At 51.6% G+C, this 27,940-nt stretch overlaps 1 protein-coding gene across 1 annotated transcript in view; it reads left to right on the forward strand.

The window, feature by feature from the left end:
- The window catches only part of ADAMTS2 (ADAM metallopeptidase with thrombospondin type 1 motif 2), a 246,077-nt gene that overhangs the window by 204,675 nt on the left and 13,462 nt on the right, over positions 1 to 27,940 (forward strand). Inside the window, exons 11-19 of the mRNA XM_030316217.1 lie at positions 10,188 to 10,333; positions 13,669 to 13,844; positions 14,503 to 14,636; positions 19,190 to 19,313; positions 20,177 to 20,257; positions 22,527 to 22,693; positions 24,625 to 24,784; positions 26,643 to 26,775; positions 27,531 to 27,738. Of these exons, the coding sequence (XP_030172077.1) occupies positions 10,188 to 10,333; positions 13,669 to 13,844; positions 14,503 to 14,636; positions 19,190 to 19,313; positions 20,177 to 20,257; positions 22,527 to 22,693; positions 24,625 to 24,784; positions 26,643 to 26,775; positions 27,531 to 27,738 (1,329 nt within the window). The remainder of the gene's footprint in view (positions 1 to 10,187; positions 10,334 to 13,668; positions 13,845 to 14,502; positions 14,637 to 19,189; positions 19,314 to 20,176; positions 20,258 to 22,526; positions 22,694 to 24,624; positions 24,785 to 26,642; positions 26,776 to 27,530; positions 27,739 to 27,940) is intronic.

Genomic DNA, 27,940 nt, shown 5'->3' on the forward strand with positions numbered 1-27,940 from the left:
AACTGTGGTCTGGAAGGTCATGACCAGCATCATTGGTGGCCTGCAGACACATCTGCCTGACCCCAGGCTTGCCAGCTGTGCACCAGCCTTATGATGGTGGAGCCTTTGACTGCTTGCCCAGACCCTGGGAAGGAGAATCTGGAGAGTGGAAGACTCTGTCTCACCTCACAAGGGCTCACACTGGTATGAAGGCAGGTCTGGAAGTCCCTTGGTAGGTTAGGAAGGGTGAGAAGCCTATGGAAGGAAGGAAGGAAGGAAGGAAGGAAGGAAGGAAGGAAGGAGAGGGAGAGAGGGAGGGAGAAAGGAAGGAAGGGAAAGAAGAAGGAAGGAAGGAGAGGGAGAGAGGGAGGGAGAAAGGAAGGAAGGGAAAGAAGAAGGAAGGAAAGAAGGAAGGAAGGAAGGAAGGAAGGAAGGAAGGAAGGAAGGAGAGGGAGGGAGGAAGGAAGGAAGGGAAAGAAGAAGGAAGGAAGGAAGGAAGGAAGGAAGGAAAAGAAGAAGGAAGGAAGGAGAGGGAGAGAGGGAGGGAGGAAGGAAGGAAAGGAAAGAAGAAGGAAGGGAGGGAGGGAGGAAGGAAGGAAGGAAGGAAGGAAGGAAGAGAAAAAGGAAGGAAGGAAGGAAGGAAGGGAGGGAGGGAGGAAGGAAGGAAGGGAAAAAGGAAGGAAGGAAGGGAGAGAAGAAGGGAGGAAGGAAGGAAGGAAGGGAAGAAGGGAGAGAGGGAGGAAGGAAGGGAGGAAGGAAGGAAGGAAGAGAAGAAGGGAGGGAGGGAGGAAGGAAGGGAGGAAGGAAGGAAGGAAAGGAAGGAGGGAGGAAGAAAGGAAGGAAGGGAAAGAGGAAGGAAGGGAGGGAGGAAGGAAGGAAGGGGAAAATGAAGGAAGGAAGGGAGGAAGGGAGAGAAGGAAGGGAGGGAGGGAGGGAGGAAGGAGGAAGAAACGAAGGAAGGGAAAGAGGAAGGAAGGGAGGGAGGAAGGAAGGAAGGGGAAAATGAAGGAAGGAAAGGAGGGAGGAAGGAAGGGAGAGAAGAAGGTAGGGAGGAAGGTAGGGAGGGAGGAAGGAAGGAAGGGAGAGAAGGAAGGGAGGAAGGAAGGAAGGAAGGAAGGAAGGAAGGAAAAGAAGAAGGAAGGAAGGAGAGGGAGAAAGGAAGGGAGGAAGGAAGGAAAGGAAAGAAGAAGGAAGGAAAGGAGGGAGGGAGGAAGGAAGGAAGGGAAAAAGGAAGGAAGGAAGGGAGAGAAGAAGGGAGGGAGGGAGGGAGGAAGGAAGGAAGGAAGGAAGGGAGGGAGGGAGGAAGGAAGGGAGAGAAGAAGGAAGGAAGGAAGGAAGAGAAGAAGGAAGGAAGGGAGGAAGGAAGGAAGGAAGGAAGGAAGGAAGGAAGGAAGGAAAGAGAAGGAAGGAAGGAAGGGAGGGAGGAAGGGAAAAGGAAGGAAGGAAGGGAGGAAGGGAGAGAAGGAAGGAAGGAGGGAAGGAAGGAAGGAAGGAAGGAAGGAAGGAAGGAAGGAAAAGAGGAAGGAAGGGAGGGAGGAAGGAAGGGAGAGAAGAAGGTAGGGAGGAAGGGAGGGAGGGAGGAAGGAAGGAAGGAAGAGAAGGAAGGAAGGAGGGAGAGGGAGAGAGGAAGGGAGGAAGGAAGGAAAGGAAAGAAGAAGGAAGGAAGGAAGGAAGGAAGGAAGGAAGGAAGGAAGGAAGGAAGGAAGGAAGGAAGGGCTGAGGCAGGCTCCCAAGCAGAGATGTGCACAGGGGTAGGGGAGGCAGGCATGGGTTTGTCTGAGAGAGGAGAACCAGGAGGGAAGCGTGGCAGTGACGTGGGTACAGAGTTGGCAGCATGGCTCCCTAGGAATGGACTCTGAGACAGAGATCCATTGTGGGCATCTTCCTGGGGAACGCCTGCAGGATCACGTCTGTGGGAAGAGTGAGGCATCAAATAGCAATATGGCCACGTTATGGGTCTCAGCAGACCCCACCCAAAGCTCTGGGCTGAACTTTCAGACCTGTGCCCAACTTTGACCAGTGGTTGGCTGTGGCTATTCCCAGGAAAGAGGCATGACTCTGGGCTAGGCAGTGCTCTTCGGCTGAGGGCATTTCCTGGAGAAGGACTCAACTGTGAGCACAGACAACCAACACACTTCTGGCTGGGGGAGCAAGAGCCTCAGTCCTGAAGGGGGATGTCTTTTTGGCATCTGCTGCCCTGGGTGTGGGGGAAGGAAGTGGAGTGTTAGGCTTCCTGAGCAGCAGCATTTGCAAAGTCTGGGAGGGAAGCAAGTGTGGTCTGTCCAGAGACCAGTCAGTGTCTGGGTGCCTGGCATGGTGGTGGGCAATAAGGCAGGAGGGGCGAGTAGGAGCCGGTCATGCAGGGCCAGGCTAGGCTAAAGAGCTAGTCTGAATCCTGCAGCAGCAGGAGCCTGCGGAAGGTTTTGAGAGAAGAGCAGAGGTGAATCCACCATGAATCTTAGGATGCGTGTGCTCCAGCACCTCATACTTCCATTGGGCCCCTTACGATGTCATGTGTTCACATGGTCATGTGTTTTCATAAAGTTTGCAGAAGTAATTTAACTGTAATCAATTAAGATCACTTCTCTTTTCACATCCCCTTCCCCTCCGATATACTTCTTGCACCGGCAGTAGAGTGGCAATGCGTGCTCTGTGGCTTCGACTAAGGAGAAATTGCATTTGAAGTCTGTTTACTGGCTTGTGTATGTGGTCTCAGTATCTTTCGTGTCCAGTTAAGTTACTGACTGTAGCTGTCCAGGGGCAGGAATAACGTCTAGAGACGCTCTGGCCACCACCACGTCAATTCACTGTGGAATCTGCGTGGTACGCAGCTCATGGCCCTCAGATCATTGCAGAAAAAGTGGCTCAGCTATACCTGAGGGCACAACGGCTTCCGTATTGGCAATAGTTTATGTTTGCTTCTGAGGTTTATCTTGCAGACGGGCTCCTTTAAACACAGATCCAACTTGGGTGTTTCTTTAAAAAGGCTAAGTGTAACCAGATGGTCTGCTTGTTAAAAAGCTGTCCACGCCTCACAGCATATGGATTTCAAAATATAAGAGGTGCTAAAATAAATTTTCAGAGACCAGGAGAGAAAGCTGAGTGCAAATGGGATGCAGAAAGTTTATTCAAAACGTTGATGAAGCTTCAATACACCAGTTGAACTGCAACTTTGAAAGTTGTTTTGGAACTCTTCGGTAAAAAAATAAGGGAGAAATTACAGACTTCTGATTTGGACAGATGCATAAAGGTACCATCTTTTGTCATTTTCAAATTTATGTATTAAATAAAATTCAGATAAAAATTAATAGAAGGCAAGAGGAGGAAAAGGAGTAAAGAAATCAGGAGAAGTAATGCCGACTTCAAAAATTTAACTGTAGGGGAACCTGGGTGGCTCAGTCGGTTGAGCGTCCGACTTCAGCTCAGGTCATGATCTCATGGCTCGTGGGTTCGAGCCCCACATTGGGCTCTGTGCTGACAGTGTAGAGCCTGGAGCCTGCTTCCGATTCTGTGTCTCCCTCTCTCTCTGTCCCGTTCACACTGTCGCTTTCTCTCAAAAATAAATAAATGTTAAAAAAAAAATTTTATCACAAAAATTATTTGTAACAAGAAAAGGTTTCAGATCAAACCCAAAGCAGCCATTCATTAGGAGGAAGAGATAAATATCAAAGGGAAGGAACAGACAGGCTCTTGAAATGTTTGACATTAACTGGATTCAGTTAATGAAGAGGGGTGAATTTGATGAGCACATTGGAAAAGCATTTAAACTTCTTTCTGACTTGACATGAAATGTTGACAACATCAAAGACAACATGAAGCTCAGAATATTACCCCTGCAATAAGTAAGAATGTCAACAGGAACTGTTACTGAGTGTTCCCAATTCAGAGAGCGTTTAAAATCAGGCTGAGAGAGAAAACTTGAAATGCCCTGAAATCCACATCAGAAAACAAACTGGATAGCAGTGTCTCCAGATTTGATCATCTCAGTGTTCCCATTACACCACCAATAGCTTATCTAAATTATCAATAATTTAAAAATGAAGGGGAGCTGGGTAGCTCAGTCAGTAAGTGTCAGGACTCTTGATTTCTGCTCAGGTCACGGTCTCACGGTTCATGACATCGAGCCCCACCTGGGGCTCAGCACTGACAGCACAGAGCCAGTTTGAGATTCTCTCTGTCCCTTTCTCTCTGCCCCTCCCCACCTCAAAATAAATAAATAAACTTTAAAAAAAAATAAAGAAAATATTTCCCTCAACCTGCTCAAACCAGGATTAGCAAGCTGTCACACACAGACCCATGCTTCCTGCCACCTGGTTTCCTCCCCTCCCCCACCAACAGCTTCATTAAGATGTGATTCACATTTAAAATCACCAGTTCGTGGTTTTCTGTATATTCACAGAGTTGTGCAACTATCACCACGATCAAATTTTAGAATATTGTTGTCACTCCCCAAAGAAGCCGCGTACTGGTTAGCAGTCTCTCTGGTTCAATCCTCTCCACTCAGCCTCCACCACAGTCCTGAGCAATCACTAATCTACTTTCTGTCTCTGTAGATTTGCCTCTTCTGGACATTTCTTATAAACGGACTCATATAATATGTGTCCTTTGTTCCTGGCTTTCTTTAATAGTATAGCACTCCTAAGACTCATCCGCGTTGTAGCGTCTATCTATGTTGTAGTGTGTGTCCGTACTTTATTCCTTTTAGTGGCTAATAATCCATTGTGGAGATAACACTGTGCTTTATTTATCCATTTATCATTCGATGGGCATCTGAATTGTTTCTGCTTTTCAGCTCTTATGAGAAATGCTGCTATGAATGTTCCTGTATGACTTATGGGTAGATGCGTCGCTTTTCTTGGATACGTACCTGGGGGTGGAATTGTTGAATCTTACCGCAGCTCTCTGTCTCACGTTTTGCAAAACTGCCAGACCAGTTCCCAAAGCAGCTGCACTTTTTTTACATTTGAGCTAGCATTGTTGTGAGGGTTCTGATTTCTCCACATCCTCCCTGGAACTTGTTGTACTCTGTGTTTTTCTTGGATGTGGATGTGAAGTGTTACTTTGTTGTGTTTTTTTTGTTTTGTTTTGTTTTTTAGAGAGAAAGAGAGCATGTGCATGCTTGCATGAGTGGGGAAGGGGCAGAGGGAGAGAGAGAGAGCGAGAGAGAGGGAATCCCAAGCAGGCTCCACACTCAGCACAGAGCCTGATGCAGGGCTCCAACCCACAAACCATGAGATCATGACCTAAGCCGAAATCAAGAGTCAGATGCTTGACGGACTGAGCCACCCAGGCACCCCCTTACTGTGGTTTTGATTTCCCTAGTGATGTTGAGCATCTTTTCATCATGTGCTTAGTGGCTGTTCATATATATATATACACACACAAACATACACACACATATATGTGTGTGTTTCTTTTGGGGGGATAGATGTCTGTTCATTTCCTCTGCATATTTTCTAATTGAGTTATTCATCTTTCTATTATTGAGTTATAGGAGTTCTTTATATATTCTGGATACAAGTCCTGTATTGGGGTTATCAGATGGATCATTTGCAAGCATTTTCTCCCATTTTGTGGGTTGTCTTTTCAATTTCATGACAGTATCATTTGAGGCACAAAAGGTTTCAATATTGGTGAGATCCAATGTATCGGTTTTTTTTTTTCTTTTGTTGCCTGTGTTTCTAGCGTTGTATCTAAGAAATCATTGCCGTTAGGTCAAGAAGATGTATTTCTGTGTTGTATTCGGAGTATAGTCCTCACATTTAGGTTTATGATCCATTTTCAGCTGATTTTTTTGTGTGAGGTGTGAGATAGGGATCCAATTTCATCCTTCTCTGCGTGTGGATTTCCAGTCATCTCAGCACCATTATCAAAGAGACTTTTCTCTTTCCATTGAATCATCTTGTCATCCTTGTTGAAAACCAACTGACCACATGTAAGGGCTCATTTCTGGAGTGTGCATTCTGTTGCATCAATAGATTTGTCTTTCCTTATGGGAGGGGCACATGGTCTTGATTACTGTAGTTTTGTACTAAGCTTTGAAGTAGGGAAGCATGAGTCATCCTACTTTGTTCTTTTTCTTTTTTTTTTTTTTCCTAAAGAGTTATTTATTTTTGAGAGAGAAGAGTACAAGTGGGGAAGGGATAGAGGGTGGCAGGTACAGAAGATCTGAAGCAGGCTGCACACTGATAGCAGTGAACCCGATGCGGGGCTCAAACTCATGAGCCGTGAGATCATGACCTGAGCCAAGTCTGATGCTCAACTGACTGAGCCACCCAGTTGCCCCTACTTTGTTCTTTTTCAAGATTGTTCTGGCTGTTCCCAGTCCTTTGAGCTGTCAGAATGGCTAGAACCAAAAAAATAAAGAAATAACAAGTGTTGGTGAGGATGCCCATGTCAATTTTAGGAGCAGTTTCTCAATTTCTGCAAAACTCCAGTAGGGATTTTGATAGGATTACATTGAATCTAGAGTGTCGACATACTAACAGCCTGACCCATAAAATGGGATGTCTTTCTTTTTATTTGGATCTTTATTTCAACAGTGTTTTGTAGTTTTCAGTGTACATATTTTGCACTTCTTTGACTCCATTTATTACTAAGGTTTTTTCTTCTTTTTGGTGCTATTGTAGATAGATTTTCAGTTTTGCATTCAGTTTATTCATAGAATAAAATTCACGGAAATAACAATTGATTTTTCTATATGGATCTTGTGCCCTGCCATCTCACTGAATTTCTTTATTGGATCTAATAGTTTTTTAGCAGATTCTTTAGGAGTTTATATAAGATCATGTCATCTGCAAGTAGAGATAGTTCTACTTCTTCTGTTCCAGTCTGGATGTCTTTTGTTTCTTTTTTTTGGCCACTTGTCCTGGCAAGAACTTCCAGTACAATGTTGATTAGAAGTCTTTTTTTTTATTTTATTTTTTATAATTTACATCCAAATTAGCTAGCATATAGTGCAACAATGATTTCAGGAGTAGATTCCTTAGTGCCCCTTACCCATTTAGCCCATCTCCCCTCCCACAACCCCTCCAGTAACCCTCTTTTGTTCTTCATATTTAAGAGTCTTTTATGTTTTGTTCCCCTCCCTGTTTTCACATTATTTTTGCTTCCCTTCCCTTATGTTCATCTGTTTGGTCTCTTAAAGTCCTCATGTGAGTGAAGTCATATATTTGTATTTCCCTGACTGACTAATTTCACTTAGCACGATACCCTCCAGTTCCATCCACATAGTTGCGAAAGGCAAGATTTCATTCTTTTTGATTTCCAAGTAATACTCCATTGTGTGTGTGTGTGTATGTATATATATATATATATATATATATATACCACATCTTCTTTATCCATTCATCCATTGATGGACATTTGGGCTCTTTCCATGCTTTGGCTATTGTTGATAGTGCTGCTATAAACATTGGGGTGCATGTGTCCCTTCGAAACATCATACCTGTATCCCTTGGATAAATACCTAGTAGTGCAATTGCTGGGTCGTAGGGTAGTTCTATTTTCAGTTTTATGAGGAACCTCCATACTGGTTTCCAGAGTGGCTGCACCAGCTTGCATTCCCATACCTACATCTCTCCTACCAACAAACGTGCCAGTGGTAAATTCCCATAGAAGTCTTGTTCCTGATCACGGGGCAAGCATTCATCCCTTCATGATTAAGCATGATGTTAGCTGTGTGTATTTCCTCGATGTCCTTTATCAGATTGAGGAAACTGGAAATTCTCTTCTGCTCCTTGTCAAGTGTGTGTGTGTGTGTGTGTGTGTGTGTGTGTGTTTTCAGGAAAGGATGTTGGATATTGCCAGATTTCTTTTTTTGAGTCTTGCAGCAATCATACAGTTTGTTCTTTATTCTGTTAATATGATTTATTACACTGATTTATTTTCAGATGTTAAACCTGCGTTCCTGGGCAAACGTCACTTGGTCATGGTGTATAATCTTTTAATATGATGTTAGATTTGGTTTGCTAGGGTTTTGTTGAGGATTTTTCCATCTGTTTTCATAAGAGATAAAGGTCTTTGTCTGATTTTGGTATCAGACTAATGCTAGCCTCAGAGAATGAATAGGGAAATTTCTTCCTCTTCTATATTTTGGAAGAGTTTTTAAAGGATTGGTATTAATTTTTCTTTAAATGTTTGGTAGAATTCACCAGAGAAACCATCTGGGATTGGGCTATAATTTGTGAGAAGTTTTAAATCACTAATTTAACCTCTTTGCTTATTATTCATCTGTTCTGATTTTCTATATCTTATTAAGTTGGTTTTGGTAGTCTGTGTTTCTTCTAGAAACTTCTAGAATTTAAATTATTCTTTGGTGCCATTTGCTTTCAGCCTGAATAACTTCCTTTAGTATTTTCTTACGAGGCATCTTGCTAGCAACGAAATCTCCCTGTTGCTGTTTGTGTGGGAATATTTTTTTCACCTTTATTGTTGAAAGCTAATTTTTCTGGTCATCCTTGAAAGCTAATTTTTCTGGTCATCACACCACTGCCTCTGGCCTTCATTATTTTGTTTTTAATATTTTTAAATTTTTTAATGTTTATTTATTTATGAGAGAGACAGAGTGTGAGTGTGGGAGGGGCAGAGAGAGAGGGAAACACAGAAACCGAAGCAGGCTCCAGGCTCCAAGCGGTCAGCACAGAGCCCCACGTGGGGCTCGAACTCACAGACTGCGAGATCATGACCTGAGCTGAAGTGGGACGCTCAACCAACTGAGCCACCCAGGCACCTCTAGTAGACATTCTTGAATAAACTTCTCTATTTGTTGTATCGACTTTAGAACAATTTCCAGATACTTTGAGTGGTTGTTAAAAAACAAAAAAGGATTTTCACCAGTTACGTGGTTATCCTACTGAGGAGAGAGTTCACCCGGCTCCTCACAGGTCCACTGTAGATGTTTCTGTTTGCTGCCTGTTTTTGTAAACAGAGTTTTATCAGAACACAGTCCATTCACTTATCTTGTCGGTAGCCGTGTTCATGCCCCAGTGGCAGAGCTGAGTAGTTGTAACTGAAATCATGCAGCCAAAGTAGCTACTGGCCCTCACGGAAAAAGTGTGCTGAGGCATGGCTGCGTTATCTTTCTATTCTCAATACGGAAAACAGTTCCGCTACAAAATGACATCTTGAAACTGGACGACAGCCGGGGTGCCCGGGGTCTGTTCAGCTCCTGTTCGTGAACCTGCGGTCCAGGTGTCCTGTGAAGAGGAAATGGACGAGTGTGCCATCAGAATTTCAGGAAAAGGAGGCGCCTGGGTGTTGGTTAAGTGTCCGCCTCTTGGTTTTAGCTCAGTTCGTGATCTCATGGTTTCCTGAGTTCGAGCCCCACATGGGGCTCTGTCATGGGGCTCTGTGCTGGCAACACGGAGCCTGCTTAGGATTCTCTCCCTCCCTTGCTCTTTGCCCCTCCCCCACTCACACTGTTTCCGTCTCTCTCAAAAAAAAAAAAATACTAAAAAGAATTGCAGGAAAAGTTATGAAAAGTTGTGACAGTCAGTGAATCTGAAAAAAAAATCATTGTTCTCTGCTTCCGGTTGTTTGTGGTACTGGACCCTTTTAAATTTTTAACTTTTTGTGATGGCTTTTCTTATCCTAAGTCAGTATTGCATTTCCTATCTGATTTAGTATTTTAAATTTTGTAATCTTTTTCCCTGAAATGGCCCTGAATTACATAAGCGTCTTCCCCGTGGCAGGCTGGGGAGCGGTGTGACCAGATTCATGCTGTGGATTTGTGTTCCCTGAGCTCAAGTGTTCTACTCACTGTATTCCTGAATTTTTAGCATGTCAGCTTGTCAACTGACCTTCATTTCCATTATATGTCCTTGAAGTTGCCTTTTGTACGTAAACAAGTAGATCCTGTATGTCTCTGGAGTCACTGGCTTGACCTGCCGGTTGCATCTTTATGAAAGGGCCTGGTGTGGGCTTCACCTGGGGACATGGTGTGGGGCAGGCTCTGGCGGAGGGGACAGCAGGCTGGACAAGATGTTGAGGATGGCTGGGAGACCAAGGCGGTGGTCAGGGGGGAGGAGGGTGTCTTTCACCTCGCTGCACCTCCTGATAGGGCTCTGACTTTCTAGGGAGAGTAGGGTCTGCTCTCTCTCAGAACCTCTAGAGCCAAACCAATCTCAAAGGAACTGCAGGTAGAAAGGTATGGGGTGTCTGAGTGGCCCTGGAGTGGTGGGTCATAGGAGTGACCTTCTTTCTTTCAGCACTGCTTTAAAGGACACTGCATCTGGCTGACGCCTGACATTCTCAAACGGGATGGCAACTGGGGCGCCTGGAGTCCGTTCGGCTCCTGCTCACGCACCTGCGGCACAGGTGTGAAGTTCAGGACCCGCCAGTGTGACAACCCACAGTGAGTTGGCCGCGTTGTTTCGCGCCTTCCCTTGTGGTAGCTGAGGTCCCCAAGACCCCTCCCTGGCTGACCCTGTCCTGCAGGGTTCCTATGGCTGCACACCACTTGTGCAGAGGGTGTCCTCCTCACCATTCATGGGACAAAGCAGAGACTCCTAGAGGGGAAGGTCATGCAGCCTGCAGTGACCGAGCCAGGCCTAGAGGCTTGGAAACCTGGTCTCCAATTCTCTGGCCTGGGGCCATTCCCCCAACCTGGCCCACACCCTCTTCTAGACACCAGCTTCCTCTGCCCTTCTTGGTCAAGGGCATGGAGTAAGGTATCATAGAGACAGGGAAATGGGCATAAGGAGGAGGGCCCTCATGGGCTCCAGGATGCTGGGAGCCTGAGCAGGGGAGCCGCTGTCTGCAGTCAAGCAAGAGGCAAGGTCAGGGACATGCCATTGCAGGCATGTATGGTACAGATCACCTAGGGAGGCTGCCCCTGGGGTCTGCCAGCTCCCACTCCCAAATGGGCTCCTCCTCCTGCCTCCCATGCAGACCCAAGGCCCTGTGCTGTGTTGTCCTCCCCCAGGGTCCTTGAATCTCCCCCGTTATACCCCCACTCTGTGAAGATCTCTCAGGTCTGTGCCCTTCCTTATTCATGCCCTCCTCCACCTTGCCTCACCCATGGTGATGTGCCCATGGGCCCCTGCAGCTCTGTGAGGCTCGGGGTGCATCAGTGAGCCCCGGGCCTCAGACAGCCTACCTTGTAGGTTTATTGTGGGTGCACGTGCAGTAATGTGGGCTGAATCCCGCCCCCCTCCACGTAGACAACAGTTCACTCAGGTTTCCGTCTTCCCAGGGAGGCCCTGCTGCTGCCAGGGGACATGTGGCTTTTGTCTCTTTCTTTGGCCTTTTCAGTATTTTAAAGATCTCAATTCTCCTAAAAATACAACAAATCTGGAATTTCACGTAAAAAAAAAAGAGAGAGAATCTTATTTCCAGCTTTCAGACTTTCAAAGCTTCCAGCTTTCATTGCAACACCAGGCCCAACTACAGGCTAGCGGTGAATGGCTTCCGGAGCATCCAGACCCAGCCATCTTCACTCACGTCCTCCACCCACCTGGACCCCCTCGATGTTTGGGGGTGGGCCCCAAACCCTAAGCCTGAGTCCTAGGCTCATCACCCTTCTCTGGGTTCTACCATGGTCTCAGCAGGAATTGCATATGACTTTATGTACATCTGTGTTTTTCTCAGGGGCAGGTGTTTGGCTTCACATCATCTTCTCAAAGGAGCCTGTGACCCCCAAATCTAAGCCCTGCAGGTCTCTGAGGCCCGTCTAGACCCTGGTCTCTGCAGCATTTCTGGTTGCTCTGGTTGGCCAGGCCCTGAATTGGCCCCTGGGGTGCCAGAGGGGGCCAGCAATCTAGGCTCTGGGGAGAGGGGTCAAGTCCACATTGGTCAGGAAGGGACCCACGACCTGGAGTCCAGCATTGGAAAAGCCCAAACCTCAGGGTCACCTGTGCTTAGGGCCAGGAACTCCAGCTGGTGCTTGGAGAACCCTAAACCTCATGCTTCTGACTAGCTCCTACCCAAGGGCTTCAGGCCCCATCCTGGTCAGGTGCAAAGTACCCTATCCCCAGCTCCTTTCAAGCACCCCTGGGGCTACTATACCTGCCTCGGGATGAGATTCAAGATTGACAAGACAGGAAGTTAGAACCTCAGAGGCCCTGGGGTGCTGGGTGAGGACAGCAAAGTTCCCGTCCCCTGGCATGGCCCTGGGGGGAGCTCACACAGGCTCAAGGCTGGGGAGGGGGGCTCCACGTTCTGTCCTTCTCCATCTGGGCACTCGAGGGAATTTTTACCCCTCTGGCTGCCCCAGCCTCCTTGGTGGTAGCAAGGGACAGGGCAGCAGTGACAGGAGCTGTCTGCTCACACAAGCTATCATGCCCGGAGATTAGCCAACCCCTGCCTGGTGCCGACACTCCCTCCACATCAGTGACTGTCAGACAGCGTGGATGCCTCAGCAGGAACTATGAAAACTGTTTACATCACCATCAGTGGGGGACCCGGGTAGCTGCGGGGGGCCAGAGCACCTCAGAGCCCCTGGGCTCCACACAGCCTGTTTGTCAGCACCTCAGATGGGCCCCACAGGCCTCCCTTTCATGCATTCTCCAGAGGGTGACTGTCTGTCCTTGTGGCTCCCTGCGCTGCTCCACAGCCTTTCCTAAATACTGGGGCCAGCGTGAAGACACCTGCACAGTTCACAGCCAGCCCTGCTCGCTGGACCCAGTCCCTCTCTGTCACCGGCTCTCCCCACTTTGTGACTGCAAAACCACAGGCAGTCTAGCATCTGACTCTTTGCTTGGTCTTCCTCCCCGACCACCCCTGAATTCTCCAGCTCACTTTCTGGTTCAAAGTTAGCATCGGTTTCCGTTGGAGTCAGTAGGCCTCCTTCTTGCTGTTTCCCAGACAGGAACTGGCTTCCCACACCTGCACCCCCTCCTGGTGGTGCCCTCATTGGTGTCCTTCTCTGCGGTCCCATCAGTGGCCCTGGTGTGAATCTCAGAGCTGCTCCTCCTTTTCACCCTCCCCATCCAACACTGAGGTTTCTTCTCTCCCCACACATTTCTTGTATCATTCTTTCCATGGACTTTCCTCCAGAACGTGGCACACGAGGAGGGCCCTAGGGGAGTCCCTTTTGTTGTCCACTCTGCTGTGCTGCACGTGGCTGCACTTACCACCCCGCCACATGCACAGAGCATGACCTTTGCCCGAGTCTCAGGTAGGACCTCGGGTCCTGCCACACCTGGCAGATGGCAGCCCTGAGGCCCCCAGCTCCTCTGGGGGTGCAGTCCGCCCCACTCCATCGCCCCACCTGCCAGAGGCACCTGCTGGCCCACAGCCAGAGCCTTTTCTGATCTTTGCCGTGCGTGGGGCCAGGCTCTGTGGATGAGCACTGCTTAGAGTGAGGTGGAGGAAAGCCAGTGAACCCAGTGTCCACTGCATGCCTGACCCTTGTTGAGAACTCGTGCACGATTGTGCGGTTTCAGATTCTCTGGTTTCGTGCACGATTCTGCCCGGCTGTGAAGGAGACTCCCCCAGCTCTTCCATCTTGAGATTAATGTCCCAGTAATGGCAGAACCTTAAAAGCCAGTCAACATCCCACTGTTGGTGCATAGTCATGGTGACAGAAGCTGGGCGGTGGGAGGGCGCCCTGGGGCCCAGCTAATGCTCCTGCGACAGGGCAGGGCTGGGTCCCGTCACTCTGTGGAGCTGCCCCCCCCCACACACACCTGAGACTATACCTCTCCTCCTGGTGGCACCGAGCTGCAAGGCTTTCGCTTTCTTTTCCAGCCCAGCCAACGGGGGTCGCACCTGCTCTGGCCTTGGCTATGACTTCCAGCTGTGCAACCCCCAGGACTGTCCTGACACCCTGGCTGACTTCCGCGAGGAGCAGTGCCGCCAGTGGGACCTGTACTTCGAGCACGGTGACGCCCAACACCACTGGCTGCCCCACGAGCACCGGGATGGTGAGCCCCCAGAGACAGGGCCAGCGGGTGCTCAGCTGCTGGGTCCGGGGCACTGGTGGGGCACAGCTCACACCATCCTGTGCTGCTCATGCCACCACGGGCAAGCCACTGGCTATGCCAGGTCAGCGGAGCCCACCCTGACTGCCGTAGCTGCCAGGGCCAGTCCTGGCATTTTAAACTTACAGCTCCAGTTCCTTCTGGGCCTTGGGCAGGGGTGGGCGGGCGGCGGAAACAGGCCTGCTGTGCTCTCTCCACCCGTGTGTGTGTTACCCCAGCCCAGCGCCTGCCACAGGCCCGATTCGTACAGTCCAGAGAGTGGGTGCCAGAGCAGAGAGGGTCCCCCTCTTGGAGGGGGCATGCAGTCTGGAGGGAAAGGCTGTCAGAGTCTCTGGGATCAGCGCCAACATCAACCTGGCTCTGTTGGGAAAAGGTCTTCCCAAGTGCAATAGCCCAGGGTCAAAGGCCCCAAGACAGACACACCAGGGGGGTTGAAGCCACCTGCCTCCTTTCGCTTTCTGCCCCAGTCCCAGGGGCAGAATCCTAAGAAGACCCTCAAGGGAGCTTCTCCCTTGCATGGTGCTTCTCTTGAGCAAACCTGGGAGGAAAGCGAGGGGTGCAGCCAGCCTGCCTCGCCAACACCCCACTGCTTCCCTTCCAGCCAAGGAGAGATGTCACCTCTACTGCCAGTCCAAGGAGACCGGGGAGGTGGTGTCCATGAAGCGTATGGTGCACGATGGGACACGCTGCTCCTACAAGGATGCCTTCAGCCTCTGTGTGCGTGGGGAGTGCAAGGTGAGGGCCGTGAGGCCAGCGGGGGGCAGGCATAGCTCAGGGTGTCAGCTTTGTGGGGTTATTGGGTGGTCTGAGGCTAAGCGTGCATAGTGTCAGAATCAGCGCCTGGAACAAGGTACATCCTGGAGGTAAGACTGAGTAGGCACAACTGATTGTAGGGTCACAGAGGCTGACTTCCTTCTTGTCTTGCTGAGAGATGAGATCTGCAAAGAAGTCTCCAGCAGAAAGCTTGGTGGAATACCACAGGCACCCCAGCCAAAGGGGGTGAGGCCAGAAGAGCAAGGAGGTGGGGTACGGGGCCACTGGACCTGTGCCCAGGGCTTCTCTCCACCCACATGACGCCTTAGCCCACTGGAAAGGAGGCTCCTGTCTGATGTAACGGCTGGGCGGCCAGGCTTCGCAGTCTGCTCAGGTGGTGAAGCCAAATCCTGAGAAACAAAGAACAGTGTCTCCTTAATTCCCGCAGGGTTTTCATTAATGGAGGTGACTGAGTGACCCACAGAGAGGTCAATGCCTTTGAGGAAGAGTGTGTTACTTATGTTTCCTGAGGGAAACTATGCAGGGCCACATGGGGAAGCACCAGATTTGATCGGGAGGTAGAAGGGAGTGGGGGGCAGCTTAAGCCAGAGCTTTTACTGGCGCTTCCTTGGAAGAGGCAAGACGGAGCAGGAGAGACAGTTGAGGATTAGTTAGTATGAATAATCCAGGTAGGTTCCGGGCTGTAGGGGTGGTCCCTAGTTTCCTGGTACCTGGCCTTAGGATGATTTCAGGCAGGGGAAGGATCAGCTTGGTGCGTGAGAGGCAGATAAAGGGAGTGATTGCTGGATTGTCGGTTTACCTATGAAAGACGTGCCCCTACACCAGCCCTTTGCTGTTTCCAAGAATCAGCATGAGGGAGGGGCAGCCTCTTCCTAGCCAGTATGTTCTTAAAGATGTCAGAGCACAGTTAGAAGAATTTCAGAAACATGACTAACATGAGCCATAAGCATCATGCACAATTGAAGAACAGACTTAAGTATTTCATTGATTAATGGAGATTTTGAAGGAATAACAGTAGGATGATAAATTTTTGCATCACTTGAAATATATATATGTCCACATATGTATATGATCATATTGCAAATGTTAGAAAACAAAGGAGACAGACGGACTGGAACCACACAAAAGTTGTGGGCAGCAGTAAGATGAAATACCGAGTCCTCATGATACACGGGGATGTGCAACCCTTCTTCTGAAAGAATCTCATACTGGGTCAAAAATAATATCCAAGTGGATGCTGTTAATTAGGGAATATCCAAACGCAATGACTCAGGAAGGTGGAAAGTGAAGTGACAGCAGAAGACGTGTCAGGAGAATAAAGATGTACGCGCGTGCGCACACACGCACATGGACCAGGGAATGAAAAAAGTATCCAGGATTAAGCGAGGCCCATGGGGTCATTTTGTTTTGATAAAAGGCATAGGCCGCTACCCTGAGAAAGTAATAGCATGCTACCGAATATGTCACCCAAAAATGGCACTGAGAGAGGCAGAGATTGAATTAGCTAACATCTTTCCTGATCTGATGACTCACACATAGGATTTCATCACAGATGGGGAGGGAGGAAACAGCACCTCGTTAGCTCTGCGCCCCTCCCTGTGTGACAGATACCCCAGCACCTCTACCAGTGTCTCCCACCCAGTCTTGAACCGAAGCACAGTCCAGCCGAGAGACCTCTCTGGGAGTGGACTTAGCCGGCAGCAGCCTCACAAAGCCACTCAGAGACATGAGCCATCCCCAGCCTGAGCGGTTAACCCTGGTAGGATCTCAAGCGAGATTTCAGGCCCACATGAGGACCGTGGTCTTCATTTGCCATTTCTACTCTGTTAACCCTTTCTACTCTGTCCCCGTGTCATTCTCCCCCCTAGCTCACACCGCTGAATGTTAAAACAGTGTCTCCTGAAGGTCTGTGGACACTTGTCAGACATGGAGGCTCCCCGAGCCGGGGACGGCGCTCGCCTGGGCCTGGTGGTCGTGCCACCTGATGAGCCGACTGGCAGGTGCCCACAAAACTGCTCCTCTAGATGGCAGGCAAGGGCCTTGTCCTGTCTGCTGTGATTATTAGACAGACCTTGGTTTCAGAACTAGCAAAAGATAGGGAAATAAATGTGTCTGAGAATTAAGCAGATAATGACAAGCCATTTTTTTTTTAATTTTTTTTTTCAACGTTTATTTATTTTTGGGACAGAGAGAGACAGAGCATGAACGGGGGAGGGGCAGAGAGAGAGGGAGACACAGAATGGGAAACAGGCTCCAGGCTCCGAGCCATCAGCCCAGAGCCTGATGCGGGGCTCGAACTCACAGACCGTGAGATCGTGACCTGGCTGAAGTCGGACGCTTAACCGACTGCGCCACCCAGGCGCCCCATGACAAGCCATTTTAATATATCTCAAGTTCTGACAGATCAAGCAGTAAATTTATTCTGTTTTCCTTTTGCTCACCTTCTGGGACTCTCAGAACAAAGTCTCAGTTGGAGCAAGTCCTTTAAAATGTAGCATGCTGCTTCCATTTTTCCTCTGTCCAGATAGCCTCCTTCCCTTCCAACCAGCTGAATTTCTAAATTTTTTTAAGTTTATTTATCAATTTTGAGAGAGAGAGAGAGAGCTGGGGAGGGGCAGAGAGAGAGGGAGAGAATCCCAAGCAGGCTGTCAGTGCAGAGCCCGACTGACACAGGGCTCGAATCCATGAACCGTGAGATCGTGACCTGAACCGAAACCAAGAGTGAGACACTTAACTGACTGAGCCACCCAGGTGCCCCTAACCAGCTGAATTTCTTTTCTTTTCTTTCTTTCTTTCTTTCTTTCTTTCTTTCTTTCTTTCTTTCTTTTTTTAACCAGCTGAATTTCTAATTCGTGTATTGGGTTGTGCACAGGCTGCACGCCTTTTTAGAAAGAGTACATGAGCCAATAAAGAGCTTCTAAATCAGAGCTGGTTCTCATATGGGCTTCCGAGTCCGGGAGTCTGGGAGATCACCTTCCCAATGCTGCTTGGCTCCCTGGCACTGGTGCACATCTGCGTTGGCACCCACTTGCCTCTATGTCTCTGAGGCTTTTTGTGTCTGGTTTATTCTGTAGGAAACTGAGCAGTGACCCCCTCAAGTGAGAGGCTGTGGCAACCCTTCTTCCAGGGAGTGTATCATCCTGGCCTGAAAGAGGGTTCTCCTCTCCCCTGCTCCTTCCCTGAGGAAGGTAGCCTGTGACTGTTTGCAAGGGCCAACTCCTTCCACCCAGTGACAGCCCCCGCAGGCTGTGTCACAGACGTGTCACAAATGTGGAAACAAACTCTGAATTGGATCAGTGTGCCCCCTGAGACCATACACCTAGAAATGGCAGGTGCATCTCTCAGCTCAGGCTTCTGCACCTGTAAAGACTCATGTTTCCATCTGGTCTCCACCCCTCCCCCAGTAGATCACATTGTCTTCCTTTGCTAATTTTCCCCCCTCAGGAATTGTTAAAATAAAAACTAGCATGTTCATTGTATTGATTGTTTTTCACCTTGCTCACTTCCAAAAACTATTCCAGAGGCATCGTTGGATATAAAACCAAAGATCATTAACATCTAGCCACACCTTCAAAAATGATCATGAACCACTGCTCTGTAACTCTCTGTGGTCTAGAGACCCTGTCCTTAAAGGGCCTTGTAAGACAAAAGTCAGAAATTGAAGAGCAGAGGGAGAAGTGGGTTTCTCCAGAGGTAGGTGGTAGGATGACCTTGAGGGGGAAATTGGCTCTGAGCTTTTTGGCATCCTAGGCAAAGAGGGAAACGTGTGACACTGTGGCTCAGACAGGCAGAGGGAGCAGACCAGTTCAGTGGAGAGCTTGTCTTCCTTGGCTGAACTAGGAGAAAGTGGCCTCAGGAAGCATGTCAGGGCCACTGTCCTGTGGGAGCTCCTTCCCTGGAGTTTCCCTGGCCCCAGGAATGGTGTGCTGCCAGACCTCCGTGGAGTAAGAGAACCTGAGTTTGTTACTATTTTGCCAGGTGGCCCTGGGTGAGGGAACATCCCTGCTCAGTGTGGAATAATTTTTGACACTGGAGTGGGCAATGTTGAGATAATTTGTTGGAATAATGGAGGCAAAATTTTTGTCACCAATTTTTGTCACCCCCTGTCCAGATACCCTGGAGATAGACTAAAGGGGACATTGTGTTCTCAGGGCAGTTTGAAGGCCAGGACACACAGGCCTGAGCTTTGGGTGGGAGCATGGCCACCCTGTGAGAAGGGCAGAGGCCAGGTCTGACTGACAGCCATTGGGACAGAAATGTTCACATGGAGGCTAGCTTGCCAGGCCAGGCCAGCCTCGGGAGGTGGCCCTGTTTAGGCTGTGAAGAGCCTTCTGAGGTCACACTGTGCAGATGAGCAAATGAGGTGCAGTGAGGGGCTGGGCACACAGGGTCTCCTTCCTCTGCATCGGGAACTGCTAAGGGAGGTGCAGACCTGAGCTTCAGAGGTGGCAAATCAGGCCCCAGGGCCCAAGTGGGGAGGGTTCTCAAGTATGCACTGTCCCCCTCCTCTGCAGAAGGTGGGCTGTGACGGAGTGATCGGCTCCAGCAAGCAGGAAGATAAGTGTGGCGTGTGCGGAGGAGACAACACCCACTGCAAAGTGGTCAAAGGGACGTTCACACGCTCCCCCAAGAAGCTCGGTGAGTGAGCCCGTGCCCCCGGCCCCCAGTGCCTTAGTGTCTGCAGCACCTGGCAGGGCGCTGGGGTGGCCGTGAGTTGGAGGGAGAATGCTAACGCAGGTACAGCTTGAGCCAGGGCCCAGGGTGGATGGGGCATGGAGGCCGGGTCTCAGGTGTCAGGGCAGAGAACACCGACGTGCAGGTGCACAGGGCAGATCTTAGAAGTGTTTATTTGAGAGCAAGCGGTCTGAGTCCATTGCTCCCTGCCTGTCTGCTCCAGCCACCAGCTAGCTTTCACAGGACTTTCCTGTAGCACAGACGGCGAAGCCACAGGATGGGGCCGGGGAACAGGGGTCCCAGCCGACCTGAGCTCTGGGAAAACAGACCTCTGGGTGGGCCTGAAGCAGGCGAAATGTACTCTGTCTGAAACGTAGAGAAGCCCCTCTGGTTTGCCTCTTCAAAGAAGGCTGTGGCCTTCACTCAGAGCCAGTGCTGGGGTGTGGGGATGACCCTCTCCATGGCCCCACAAGAGCCCAGGGGTCTTCGGTCTGCAGGTTAAGTGGCTGAGGTCCAGGAGGCCAAGCGGTTTGCTGAGGGCCTCCCTCCCAGACATGGCATCTTAGCTCCAAGCCCAGGCCTGCCTCCAGGAATCACAAGGATTCCTGCCAAGTTTTCAGCAGAGGAGGCCAAGGGAGTGCCTGGGATTTGAAGGGGTGTGGAAGGGCCTGGGCCAGCTGGGACACAGTAACTCCCCCATCGGGCCTTGTCTGGGCAGGCGATCAAAGCCCACAAAACATGGGGCCCTCTGGCCCCTCCTCGTGTCGTCTGCATTCCAGTGGCCTCCTCCGTCTCATTTCGCTTTGTCTCCCCACATCCCAACAAAGGTTACATCAAGATGTTTGAGATTCCAGCAGGAGCCAGGCACCTGCTCATCCAGGAGGCAGACACTACCAGCCACCACCTGGGTGAGTCCCAGAGCCCAGGCGATGCAGCGTCTCTGAAGCCGGGCAGTTCTGGGGATGGTTAGTGGGCCCAGGGGTCAGAGGTCAGGCTCCCCTGTTCCTGGCTCAGCCCACCTGGGAGATCTTTCCCGGTTCACCTCCTGCTGGAGATCAGAGGGCTCCTCTGGCAGCCGCTGCGGGGAGACAATGTGTCTAAAACATGCCATACCCCCAGCCCACAGAATGGTGACTGCCTACCCCCTCCTCCATCTCAAGGCCCAGGGGGAAGGCCCCCCCTTCCCTGACCTACCGGAAGGCAGGCAGATTTTGCAGGCAGAGTCCTGGCAGCAGCCCCCACACCAACGAGAAGGCACCAGGGCCGGCCTGAGGATGGGCTCACAAACTTCATTTGCATATTTTCGATTAGCTTAATTTTAATTTTTTGAATGGTTATTTATTTTTGAGAGAGACAGAGACAGAGACAGACTGTGAGCAGGGGAGGGGCAGAGAGAGAGGGAGACACAGAACCCGAAGCAGGCTCCAGGCTCTGAGCTGTCAGCACAGAGCCTGACGGGGGGCTCAAACCCATGAACCACAAGATCATGACCTGAGCCAAAGTTGGACACTTAACTGACAGAGCCACCCAGGTGATCCCTCAACTGGTTTAATTTTAAATTCAAGAGATTCTACCTGGAATAGGGATTTCTGGCATCTCTTGAAAGTGTGGATGTTCTAACAACTCTTCCTCTTCTCATGTGGCAGCCCCTGTCTGCCTATGCCCTCTGTGCCCTCTGAGACGGCCTCACAGGGCTTCGCCCATCCTCACCCCACCTGCTGAAGACACCTGGACCCTACCTCCTGGATAGTTGTGGGCTGGAGTCCGAAGTGATGCCAGGGGGCCACTGGGGAGATCCTGGACAAGTTCCTTCTCCCAGTTTGGGCCCCACCTTCCTCCTAATGCTCTGGAGCCCGGACTGGGTCAAGGGCTCCCAAACTGCCACTGTCTGGCACCCCCAGTGACACACGGCAAACACACCACTCTCTTATTAAAAGCACATTTTTCTTCCTTCCCTATTTTAAGAGGAAGCTTTGTATTGCTACCCAAAATGCAAACGCAGTACCACTTGCCTTAAATGGAAGATGAATCTAAAAGTTGATTCCCAAAAGAAAAGACACTTCTATCTAAAGGGTTTCCAGGGTGCCTGGGTGGCTCAGTCAGTTAAGCGTCTGACTTCAGCTCAGGTCGTGATCTCACAGTTTGTGAGTTCAAGCCCCACACTGGGCTTTGTGCTGACAGCTCAGAGCCTGAAGCATGCTTCAGATCCTTTGTCTCCCTTTCTCTGCCCCTCCCCTGCTCACACTATATCTGTCTGTCTGTCTCTCTATCTCAAAAATATATAAACATTTTAATTAATTAATTAATTAATTAATTAAGGGTTTCCTGCTGAAGGCTCCAGGTCTGAGACCTGGTCTCTCTGCACAGGAGGAGCCAGGGTTGGTGACCCGCTGAGGACCTACTGGCACCTGCTGAGGCTTTCTTTTATGGTGCTGACAGAGAGTGACAGGAGACTCGTGCAGAGAACGATTTCCCCATTCTGTGATCCTGGGATATTCATGCCTTGCTGAGGCCCTCCTAAAATCAGCCAGCAGCGCCCCCCTAGTAGCTGCCTTCTACACAGTGGGAAGCATGGGGCTTCCTGACCTGCTGTTTCTTGTCTCCTGAACACCTGTTTATCCAGGGGGATTGCCAGTGGCCCATGCAACCCCCTGGCCAAGCCAGGCCTCTGAGGATGTGTGGGGAGCTGATGGGGCACTGTGTCGGGGTGAGAAGACCCTGCTTTTCAACTGGACATATGCTCACCCTGTGGCAGGAAGCCCTCACCCCGCCCTGGTGTGCAGCAGATGCCCTGTGCCCAGAAGGCTGGGGCGGGGTGCAGGGGGTAGTGGCTGTCCGAGTAGGGAGGTGGCCCTGACAGCTGCTGTGTGAAGCCCCTGCACCCCCGCGGCCTGTGGGGGCAGATCCAGGAAAAGACCCTGAGCGAGGCAAAAGGGTGAAGGTGGAGGGAAATCTAGTTCTGGCTGAGCAGCAGAGGGCAAGGTGGGCTCCCAAGGTGGTTTGGGCCATCACTGGCACGGACCCACCCCTGGAGGAGGGGAGCTGGGAGAGATGGGCTCTGCTCCCCACCGCTCCCCTGACCAGTCCAAACTTGTGGACCCTGCCAGCCTCTCCCCCATGCCTCTGGCTCCTGCCCCTGAGTGATTATGGTGAGGGGCTGTCTTCTGCCATTCATAGCCGTCAAGAACCTGGAGACAGGCACGTTCATTTTAAATGAAGAGAATGACGTGGACCCCAATTCCAAATCCTTCATTGCTATGGGCGTGGAGTGGGAGTACCGGGATGAGGACGGCCGGGAGACGCTGCAGACCATGGGCCCTCTCCATGGCACCATCACCGTTCTGGTAAGTCGAGGAAGGGACCAGGCCCACCACCCCCTGGCCGCCCAGTGGGGGTGCAAGCAGGCCACCGGAGGAGAGGTGGAGGGGGTGCCTGGGAACCCTGGACCTCCCTGCATCCTTCAGGCCACTCTCTGAACAGCCCCCCCTGGACTGCCCTTGGGACCAAAGGTCTCTATTGGTGTCTGACACGGAGCCTTGAGACATGAGACTCTGGGGTCGACTGGGTGACCTCAAACTCTCCCCTCTGAGGGTTTCAGTTTTCTCCTCCAAACGATATTCACGGCCACCTCTCAACAAGCCTATTTATGTCCGCCATCCCATCCAAATCTTGACCCAGGAATGATCCGCAGGATTCAGGTCATTAGACCACCAGACCCAGGTCACACTGGACTTTGTCTCTAAGCAGGACTAGGGACCCCAAGTCTTCTGAGTCCAAGGCCGTTCCTGGTGATAGAGTCCCCCGCTTGATGTTCTTGTTTTTTTTTAGTTTTATTTTTTATGTTCCTATTTATTTTTGAGAGACAGCAAGAGGGGGAGGGGCAGAGAGCGAGGGAGGCAGAGGACCTGAAGCAGTCTCCATGCTGATGCAGGGCTCCAACTCATGAACCATGAGATCATGACCTGAGCCGTAGTCAGACACTTAACTGACTGAACCGTCCCGGGTACCCCTTAAGATTTTATTTTTAAGTAATCTCTCTACGTGGGGCTCGAACCTATAACCCTGAGATCAAGAGTCACATGCTCTACCAGCTGAGCCAGCCAGGTGCCCGGGGCTCTTGATTTTCGGATCGCTCTTTGAAAGTTCTTTTAAGTTGCACAAGTGATACATTTTATTTGTGAGAAACGTAAAACACTAGAGATAAGGCTCAGGGCCCTTTAGCCCCTCTGCTAAGGCCAGTGCCCCATGGCACCTGAGCCCACCACCCGATACCAGAGCGTGCACCCGTGGGGCCAGCATGTTTTATGTATGCGTGTCCCTCTGCTGACCTCACCTGCAGGGTCTTGCCAGCCCCAGAAGTGCCCATGGTGACCTGACTGTGCCCATGCATATGCAGTCGGGCCTCGGTATGTGCTGTGTCTGTCCTGGCACATTCACCTGCTTGCCAAAGTGTATTTGTCATCCCTGTGTCAATAGTGGTGGAGTTTTCACCGACATTCACAGTCATGTGCAGAGCAGTGAAGGATTTGAGTCATCCAGCATGCACGTTCTCAGCCAAGCTGGCACAAGGCTCTGCTCCCTGTAACCAAGGGGCCTGTCCCCACTATGTGTGCTGCCATGTTTTTCACGTTTTTTTTATTTGGGGGCATGGTTCCACTGTTTAAAAATGGCCCCAAGCATGGGGCACCCAGGTGGCTCAGTTAGTTGAGCATCCAAGATGGGCTCAGGTTCAAGCCCCGCGTCAGGCTCTCTGCTGTCAGCAAAGAGCCTGCTTCAGATCTTTTGTTCCCCTCCCTCTCTGTCCCTCTCCAGCTCCCCTCTCACTCTCAAAACTAAATAAAGCATTAAAAAAATTTTTTTTAATGGCCGCAAGCTAGTGCCGAGTGCTGTCGGCTGTTCCTGAGCACAAGAAGCTAGGTGGTGTGCCCTGCAGAGGAAACACATGTGCCAAACGAACTTCATTCAGGCCTCAGTTCTAGTGTACTGGCCGTGAGGTCAGCGTTAATGTCAACAGTATCGAGGAAGGTGGCTTTAAACAGAAACACACATAAAATAAGGTTACGTATTGACAGTCAATGAAAGCATCCTGATCCCTCACAGGACCCTAGCCCTGTGCTCCCATGAGAATTCAGCATTCTGGGGTGCTTTCTAGAACATAACTAACCTCACATAATGAGGGCCGGCAGCTCGTGTGCCTTGGCATGAGTTTCTATGCTGGCTGCCGAGGAAGGGTGAACAGTGGGGCAAACACCTTCGTGGCCATTTCTGGGCACAGGTCATCCCGCAGGGAGACGCCCGGATCTCACTGACGTACAAGTACATGATCCACGAGGACTCGCTCAACGTAGACGGCAACAATGTCCTGGAAGACGACTCTGTGGGCTACGAGTGGGCCCTGAAGAAGTGGACTCCTTGCTCCAAGCCCTGCGGTGGAGGTGAGGGGCCCCAGAGGTATTCAGGGCTGAGTGGGAGGGGTCTTCTGGGCAAAGGGCTTCCTGAGCCCACAGTACCCAGCTGCCTGCCTGACCTGAGTGAGGGACGTGCTAGGTATGAGCAGACTGGCCCCAGGGGCCAGAGAGTGAGGCAGCGGCCTGCCTGGGAGGAGGCAGAGGGTAGGCAGGAAGGGGGTACTCAGGGCAGCAGGCAGCCAGAAAGGCATGTGGGGGCTTGGATGTCACCCATGTGGACCTGCATCAGGGTGACGGAGGGGCTGGCCTGGCGGGAGGAAGGTTGGTGTGCAGGCACTTGGGTGGACTACCACAGCCTCACGAGGCAGGTGACAAGGCAGGTGAGGAGGGACTTGGGCCGTGCTGGGGGTGGGTGAAGGGGCCCCCTCTGCGGGCCTTTGTTCATTCAGAAAGGTGTCCCTGCCCTCCTGGGGCAGGACTTCGTGCAGAGCGGCCCCACCTGCCCTGGACCTCGAAGAGTCCACAGTTGGGTGGGACAGACAGACAGGCAGGAAGTTCTGGTCCACCCCATGTGGTAGCCGCTCCCTGGGAGCTGGACGAGATGAGAAGCAGAAGCAGGTGGCCAGACAGACCTCCCTCAGATGCCACACGGGGTCCCACATCTTGAGGACAGAGAGGAGTTTACCAAAGTGGGGAGACCCATCCTGGGGCCCAGGCAGGTGGACGGCTCCTTCTGGAGTGCTCCCACCTGGGTGGATGGCACCCCAACATTCTGTTGAGCCCCCCTGCCCCCCTGGAGTTTTTCAGCAGCATGTCCTCCTGACTCTGTCTCCTATGTGTCTCTTGGACCCATCTTCCCAGTCCTGGCTCATTCTTGCTCCCCAGCTGGCCCTTGTGTGTCCACTGTCACCCCCAGAGTGCCCTATTAAAGGTCCCTTGCTAGTATCCCTTCCTGGCGTCATTAAGTTTTAGCAGCTCCCTCTGCTCTTGGGAGAAAAACAAGATTCTCCTTATGGCCTCTGTGGTCCAGGCAGCTTGCTGACCTCTCCCACTGCACTGGTGCCCCCACCCCTTGCTCACCAGGCCCTGGCCACACTGGCCTTAGCTGCTTTTCCTGGACATGCTGTGCTCCTGCCTCAGGGCTTTTGCACAGGCCGCCTACTCCCCAGAAGCCACTCTACTGCCCTCTCACAAAATCAGCATCCTTCCATTCTCTGCTTTCTGGGACACCTCCAGACACCCAGATTAGAGCAGGCTGCAGACAGCCCCTGCGACATGGACACAGTCACATTCTCTTGTGTCTTACCCACAGGCTAGGGTTTTGAGATCTTGCAGTTGCTGACATATTGGGCTCTACAGTTCTCATGGGGGCTGCCCTGTGCAGTGTAGGATGTTGAGCAGCATCTCTGACCTCTACTTGCTGGATGCAAGTCACACCCCTTACCCTGAGTGGTGACAACTAGGTGTACCAGATATTGGCAGATGTCAAAATCGCCCCATTTGAGAACAGCTGCCCTAGGCTATGGCGGGAAGAGGCCATGTTTTTATGTTTAGCCACCTCCGGGCTCATCCTGAGTCCTCAGTGCGTGTGAATTCAAGACGGATTAAATGGCTAAGTGATGGAGAGGAAGTAGAGCCTTCCATTCTGCCCCAGGGAGGCAGCTTAGAGGCCAAGGAACAAGGCAGCCACTCTCCCTGGGCTCTCCCTTCACTCCCCTGGGGTACTGGGTGGACACTAGGCCGCACGTCTCCAAGGCCTGCCTCTGGCACACTGCCCCACCTCCCACCCCATCAGAAGGCTAGGCTGAATGGGGCTGAAGCTGCTTCTCCACACCCCCTGGAGGCCGCACTTGCCCCATGAGCCCCCTCGAGCTCTCGTCTTCAGGCTCCCAGTTCACCAAGTATGGCTGCCGCCGGAGGCTAGACCACAAGATGGTGCACCGAGCCTTCTGCGACGCCCTCACGAAGCCCAAAGCCATCCGCCGGGCTTGCAACCCACAGGAGTGCTCCCAGCCAGTGTGAGTTCCCCGGGGCCGCCCGGCTTTCCCAGCCCAGGGTCCCATGAGACAGGAGAAGGCAGACCCCCGGGGCTCCTGTGGAGGGAGGTGCGGGATCCAGGCCCTGAGCAGCTCTGGGCCTCACATTCCCTACGACGTTTGGTGGATTCTTTCTCCCTCCCCCCATTTCATGGAGTCTAAGATGCCGTAGGCTGTATGGTGCATCCTTGCCTCGGACCTGCCGCACTGAAACTATACCACGCATCTTAGACGTTGTGACATGTGGTAATGCTCGCATGGGAAACTGAGGCTCAGAGGGTACTGGCCTTGCTTCTGGTCCTGTGGTAGATGTCTCCCAGGCAGCTCATTGCAGTGGTGGCGGTCTTGACCCAGGGCCCAGATTCCCTTTGCGGGGCCCCCAGGGGAGAAGAGGGCTGGTAAACGGGCACATGGGGCTGCGTGGGGTGGGTGCTGGCAGAGTCCACACTGCTGCCCTGGAGGGTTTGTGATGTCGGCAGAAGCTGAGAAGGGACAGATCTGGGGCTCTCTGTGCCCCCCCCCCCCCCCCCCGTCCCAACCAGGGTATCCCAGCAGTGGGTGACTGTCACCTGCAGGACCTCGGACAGAGGCACGGCCAGGCTCTAGGACATCTTTGCAGAACGGGAAGATGCCTGGGGTGGGGGGGGGTGGGGGCGGGAAGCAGGCTGCTCCCATTGCTCTGGCAGGCTTTTGGGGTGTGGGGGGTGGGGGGTTGACCTGTTGCTCTGCCCCCACAGGTGGGTCACAGGGGAATGGGAGCCTTGCAGTCAGAGCTGTGGGCGGACGGGCACGCAGGCTCGCACCGTGCGCTGCATACAGCTGCTGCACAACAACACCACCCGCTCCGTGCACACCAAACACTGCAACGACGCCCGGCCCGAGGGCCGCCGGGCCTGCAACCGTGAGCTCTGCCCTGGCCGGTGGCGGGCCGGACCCTGGTCCCAGGTAAGCGGGCCCCGTGTCCTCAGCCCCCAAACCAAGCTTGCAGGGGATTGAGGGGTTCAGGGAGCTCCACCTCAGTCTGGATGCAGTCCCTGCCCCGGGCCACATCCTGTAGGTCTCAGGGCACCAGTGGGGCTGCACGGCCAGTGCTCTGTCGAGAGACCAAGTAGAACGTGTCCACTCTGTAGGGCAGAGGCTGCCAGGT

Source organism: Lynx canadensis, chromosome A1 (genome assembly GCF_007474595.2).
Source record: "Lynx canadensis isolate LIC74 chromosome A1, mLynCan4.pri.v2, whole genome shotgun sequence".
Lineage (NCBI taxonomy): Eukaryota > Metazoa > Chordata > Mammalia > Carnivora > Felidae > Lynx > Lynx canadensis.